This window comes from Pygocentrus nattereri, chromosome 28, assembly GCF_015220715.1.
Source record: "Pygocentrus nattereri isolate fPygNat1 chromosome 28, fPygNat1.pri, whole genome shotgun sequence".
Lineage (NCBI taxonomy): Eukaryota > Metazoa > Chordata > Actinopteri > Characiformes > Serrasalmidae > Pygocentrus > Pygocentrus nattereri.
Genome location: NC_051238.1, coordinates 26,720,845 through 26,726,844, shown reverse-complemented (window position 1 = coordinate 26,726,844; position 6,000 = coordinate 26,720,845). Strand labels below are relative to the sequence as shown.

The 6,000-nt window shown below is 38.1% G+C and overlaps 1 protein-coding gene across 2 annotated transcripts in view; it reads right to left on the bottom strand.

Annotated features, from left to right (window-relative positions):
* The window catches only part of cpne5a (copine Va), a 149,819-nt gene that overhangs the window by 4,426 nt on the left and 139,393 nt on the right, over window positions 1–6,000 (bottom strand). For both annotated transcript variants that reach the window (XM_017685275.2, XM_037535639.1), the window contains 2 exons: window positions 3,247–3,304; window positions 2,758–2,831 (listed from right to left, as the gene is read on the bottom strand). In XM_017685275.2, coding sequence (XP_017540764.1) covers window positions 2,758–2,831; window positions 3,247–3,304 — 132 coding nt within the window. The remainder of the gene's footprint in view (window positions 1–2,757; window positions 2,832–3,246; window positions 3,305–6,000) is intronic.

Below are 6,000 nucleotides of genomic sequence, written 5' to 3'. Positions count from 1 at the left end.
ACCCCTAACACACTCCTATTCATTTAACTAACACCATTATACAGAGTTATTTACAGACACACATGCAAAAGGGTAACGATAAACTCAAAGAGCAAGCACTGGCAATACGTCTGGCTGGTGATGGTGACTATTTTTGCACTCTTTTTAAACACCAAAGTCTTCAGTATGTTATGCATGATGTGACAGTGTGCCACAAAATGTAGGGCACTCAGAGATACACTTGGAAAAAATCCATGAACATCCATCTTTACCCTGAATGGTTTATTAAAAGAGGCTCAAATGATGTTTTTAACCATTTCTTCAGACTTTCTTTTTTCCTGCATTGATTATATGAATATGAGTAAACACATCCTCTACAGAGAACATACTCTGCACAATTTATTAAAGAATTATTGTTTCTTTTTTAAACGGAACATATTGTTTTATTATTATTATTATTATTATTATTATTATTATTATTTGTTAGTTTAAATTAAATTGTGGCTGGTGCAAGTTATGACATACTTTGCTTTAACATATTTTCACCAAATAATCAACAAAACATAACAATATTAAGCCAATTGGGTTGCAGACAGGTGTATAAATGTAAATAAAAACAAAATGCAATGATATGCAAATCTCATAGACCCATATTTTATTCACAATAAATCACAGAACACATATCAGATGTTTCATTTCATGAAAAACATTAACTCATTTAGAACTTGACGGTAGCAATGCATCTCAAAAAAGCTGGGGCGGGGCAACAATAGGCTGGAAAAGTAAGTGGTACTAATAAACAGCTGAAGGAGCAATTTGCCACTAACTCACATGACTGGGCATAAAAAGATCATTTTAGAGAGGCAGAGTCTCTGAAACAAAGATGGGCAGACGTTCACCAACCTGAGAAAAACTAACCTCTAAAGATTGTGGAACAATTTCAGAGAAATGTTCCTCAACATGAAATTGCAAAGACTTTGGACATCCCACCAGACATCTACAGTATCTAATATCCTCAAAAGATCCCAGGATACAAGGGAAAAGGCCAACAGTCAATGGTGTGATCTTCGGGCCCTCAGGCGGCACCTCATTGAAAACAGGCTTGATTCTGTACTGTCAGTCACTGCACGGCTTTAGGAGCATTTGCAGAAACGCACAGTTTGCAGTGCAATCCACACATTCAAGTTAAAGCTGTAACATGCAAAGAAGAAGCCATATGATAACACGACCAGAAATGCCGCCGTCTTCTCCAGGCCAAAGCTCATTTAAAACGGAAAAAAAATGGAAAATTTTCAATTCTTTTTGGAAACCACAGGAATTCCAGACCTTTCAACAACAGAAAACATTTGGTGCATCATGAAACAAAAAATCCAGCAAAGAAGACCCAGGACTGTTGAGCAGCTGGAATCCTGCATAGGAATGTAAGAATGGAACAACATTCCTCTCCTAAAACTCCAACCTTTTGTCTCCTCACTTCCCAGATGTTTACAGGCTGTTGGTAAAAGAAGAGGGGACGCTACACAGTGGTAGACATGGCCCTGCCCCAACTTTTGTGTGATGTGTTGCTGCCATCAAGTTCTAAATGAGTTAATATTTTTCATGAAATAGTAAAATGTATCACTTTCAAGAAATACAGGTTTAGGAGTTTTGCAAATGATTGCATTCTGTTTGTATTCACATAGGGAGAGTCATGGACCGGAGGTTAGGGAATCAGTCTTCTGACCAGAAGGTCACTGCTTCGATCTCCAGAGCCGACAGCATGTGACTGAAGTTCCCTTGAGCAAGGCACCTAACCCCCAATTGCTCCCTGGGCACTGTGGTTAGGGCTGCCCCCTGCTCTGGGCAAGTGAGCTTACTGCCCTACAGTGTGTGTGTTCACCAGTGTGTATGGGGTGTTTCAGAGTTGGGTTAAATGCGGAGGTGAAATTTTTCCATTGTGGGACTAATAAGGGTCCCTTCATTTATTTACATTTTACACAGCATCCCAACTTTTTCTGGGGTTGTAAATGAAAAAGTTTTAGATGGGTCTGAAATCATGAACAGAGCTGCACAGGCTTCTGACTTTACTAAGGAAGTTACATATTATTAAAACAATAATACAGTTAATATGTAGACCATCATGTTTTAAACGAGGAGATCAAATCTCTTAGTAAATGTAGCTGTAAATAGAATTTTGCGGAATATTAATTATTAATACAGCATGTAAATCTGTACATATGGTTATAGTTCATGTGCACCTGCGTACTTCATGTCTCCTCCGCTGTGCTGGATCTCCCTGCTCGCCACTTACGGGCATTTCTCCTGTATGTTGTTATGGAAATGAAGGCTGTGTCTTGAACACATTTGGGACAGTAAACAATCTGATATGTTGTTTGCTGTTACCATTCACCATCCAGAGAACCATTTAAGCATGTGAGTGCTTCTTTGAGTGTTCAGGGTTCTATACAGAACCATCGTCTACTAAAAGACCCTTGAAGAACCACCTTATAAAGAGTGTTTCATCACACTGAATCGACATACACAGTCCCAGTGCTGCAGTGTGCATCAGTTCCCTAAAGACATTATGCCAAAATAGTCTTTCTTCGTGTAGCTGGTGTAACTATATATAATCTATATTAGAGAGAGAAATATCATTGAGGGCATTTTGTAAGATTTTTTTTGAAAGAACAGATCATTTTGGCTTATTTTAAAAACTGTTACCTACAGACGTGTTATATTTCACTGATACATGCCTCATGTAGCCAATAATGTTAATCAGAAACTATATCAGCAATCTACCTGGACAATGTCTCTTTCTGCCAGTTTTCCTCTTGAAGATATTCTGATGTCATCACCATCCAACTCCACCATGGCTGCAAAGAAAAGGTACCATGTCCTGAGCCCTTTGGCCAATAAAACTCATTCCACCGACTGTATTCATGACATGCACATTATCTTCTCTGCTGGAATGTAATGAAAGTTCCTATGTGAGCACTGTAGGCAGATGGTGCTACATGCTCATTACGTTCAACAGCTGTGGACCCAGCACAAACTCCAGCAGGTTGACATCTGCTTATTACCCAAAGACCCCAATCCTCTCCAATTACTCATCTCTAACCCAAAAAATCCCCTTTATTTGGCTCCAATTGAACACTTTTTAAAACAGTTTTAAGGATCAAGAGAGAAGATTGTAATTCTATGTGGATTTACTTTCCTGGATGAATTTATCCTAAATGAGTGGTCCATCTCTACAGAGACTGGAGAGGTAAGCTTTGAAGGAAGTCTTACCATCAAACTCAGCTTGTCCAACTCCAACAATGATGATTGACATGGGTAGTTTTGCAGCCTGCAAAACATAAGAAATAGGAAACACTTCATTTCAGAACCATCCAACCATATTTACATACAATAATGTGCAAGAATTGAGGGCTTAATATAAATGACAGTATTATAGTACTTTACAGTTTGGAAACAATTGGCCCGTCTGTGCTTTGCCCACAATTAGGCTTTTTCATAGAGACTGTTGTACAGAAAGATGGCAAAATGCCTTGATGAGAAATTGCAGCACACAGCTCAATTCTGGTGGAAAAACTCAACATTAGCACGTTAGTAAATATGTTCTTTTGTAACCTGTTTAGCTTCACTTTGTTATTTCTACATAAATAGAAACAACATACTAAGTACATGCTTACAACACTGTCCAGCTCAGTGTGTAGCATTTTAATTAGGGCACTCTAAGTTACATAGCAACTAAACTCTAAACTCATTAAGTTAAACAGGGGGTTTAGAAACAGAAACTGCAGAAAAGAATATGACAAAAAGTTTGAATAACTATGTTTTATTCATTTGATTGTACAAAAGACCTTGAAAAGTCAGCAATGATAGGTTTTCTTGCTCTTCCTTCTTAAAATGAAGTAGTTTGATGAATATCTCATACCTTACTAACTAATCACTCTGACTTCATTTAGTCAACTATATGAATCCTGGGTGATAACATGATATTACTGGATTTGATCATAATGGATTACATTCATTTCTTTTGAAAACCAACAGGAGATACTTTGCAAAGGGAGTATAGAACCTGTCATATCATGCGTGATATACAGTAAATCATCTGCCTTTGAGCAAAACTTTGAGGTCTGTTCTTGCAAAAAGTTGTTTGAAAGAGATCAAAGCCCATTCAAACAAATGCCATCTCTATCATCTTTATCAGTTAATACCAAACAGTTTTTTCCTCACAATATGTTCAATTCATCAAATAAAGAGTAACCGTGCTTTAACTTGAACAGAACTGTGCTCTCTGTAGAGGATGTTTTAACTTATTTTCACTTAGAAAATCAACCAATCATGTCATTTGACCAGGGCTGCTATATGACTGTATATCCTGGACTAAACAACCCAGTGTTGTAGTGTAGTGGGCAACGCTACTGCCATCCGCAAGGCAGACAAGGCATCAGTTTGCATGAAGTTACATTCACCAAACTCTTAACATCATGAAAACTGAGTAAGAGAATTTGCCAAATGCTGTAAATGTCAAAGAAGAAAAGTGGTACAGCGCTAAGACGCCTGACTAGCTGTATTTCTGACTACTGTAAACATAGTTCTGTGAGCTGCATATAAATATGAACATCCTTTACGTATCCTTATGTCTTTAAATTATGAATACTGTTGGAATCAAAACATGTATCCACTACAATCAATCCACTCGATGTTCTAACTAAAAACTGCTTTGGCACTTGGGGAACAACACTTTGTGCCCAATAACTGCATCTCTGTCCTCAGCTGAAAATATCATGCTGCCTCTCGCTGTGTCACTACCCTGGCTTGTCGAGTCATGTATTATTCAGCCGGTGTCTATCTGCTGTATCAGAGGCCGATGTGATGCCTCACTGCCAAGACAGACAGCCCATTAAAAAGAAGCAGAATTTTGTGTTGGTCCTTGTCTGGCTAAGTGATCAACTTTCCAACAGCTCCGAGAAAACAAGAGAACAGTGCAGAGTGAGGGATATTGGGCGGATGAAGAATAAATATGAGGGTTTTCCCACTGGGATATCTTTACAGGACAAATGAACATAATGAATAAAACATTGTCCTAGTTTGATGAGACAAAAAATAAATCTTTTCTTCTTCTTTCAGCTGCTCCCTTTAGGGGTCGCCACAGCGGATCATCTGCCTCCATCTTGCCCTATCCACTGCCTCCTCTACTTTCACACCAACCATCTCCATGTCCACCTTCACTACATCCATAAACCTTCTCTGAGGTCTACCTCTTCTCCTTCAACCCGGCAGCTCCATCTCCAACATTCTTTGCCCAATATCTCCACTATTCCTCCTCAACACATGTCCAAACCATCTCAACCTGGCCTCTCTGGCTTTATCTCCAAACTATGAGACAAAAAATAAATAAATAAAAATAATCCATAAAGCGTTTAGCACAAGTGAGAGCATGGAAGCTAGCTAAGGCATGTGACTCATTATATGCATCGTTTGGTGAAGTAGTTGACCAGCCAGGATTTGTTTGGTTTTGGTTTTAATTTTCAGGGCTTTAGTTCTGTATTGGAACTATGAGGCTAATGTGACTAACAACATGGACAGACTCGCTTATATGGTTTCTGACATGATATAAAACATGAAAAAGTCTGTCTTCAAAATACATGAGGTTAAAAAATGAAATAGATTTTAAATGAAACTATAAAAATGAACAATAAAATCAAAAATGTTTTTAAAAAAATGCAAATGCAAGAGAGAATGAAGTTAAACTTTCATAAAGATTCATTCGTTTTAATTCAGTCGATATTCCTTTTCAGTGGCACATTCCCATCTCTGTTTACATGCTTTCTATTTGTGGATTTTACGATATGTTATTTGCTTCTGGTGTGTAAGAAGCTAATAAGCTCCCATTACTTGTTAGCTACGTTAGCCTCATGGCTGGAGAGCCAAATTAGATCAGGGAGAAGATTGTGTGAATTAGATGTTGGTGAAGTATTCATTTAATGTGTGAGTAAGACCAGATTTCTACTTCTCTTCAGGTACACGCTCATT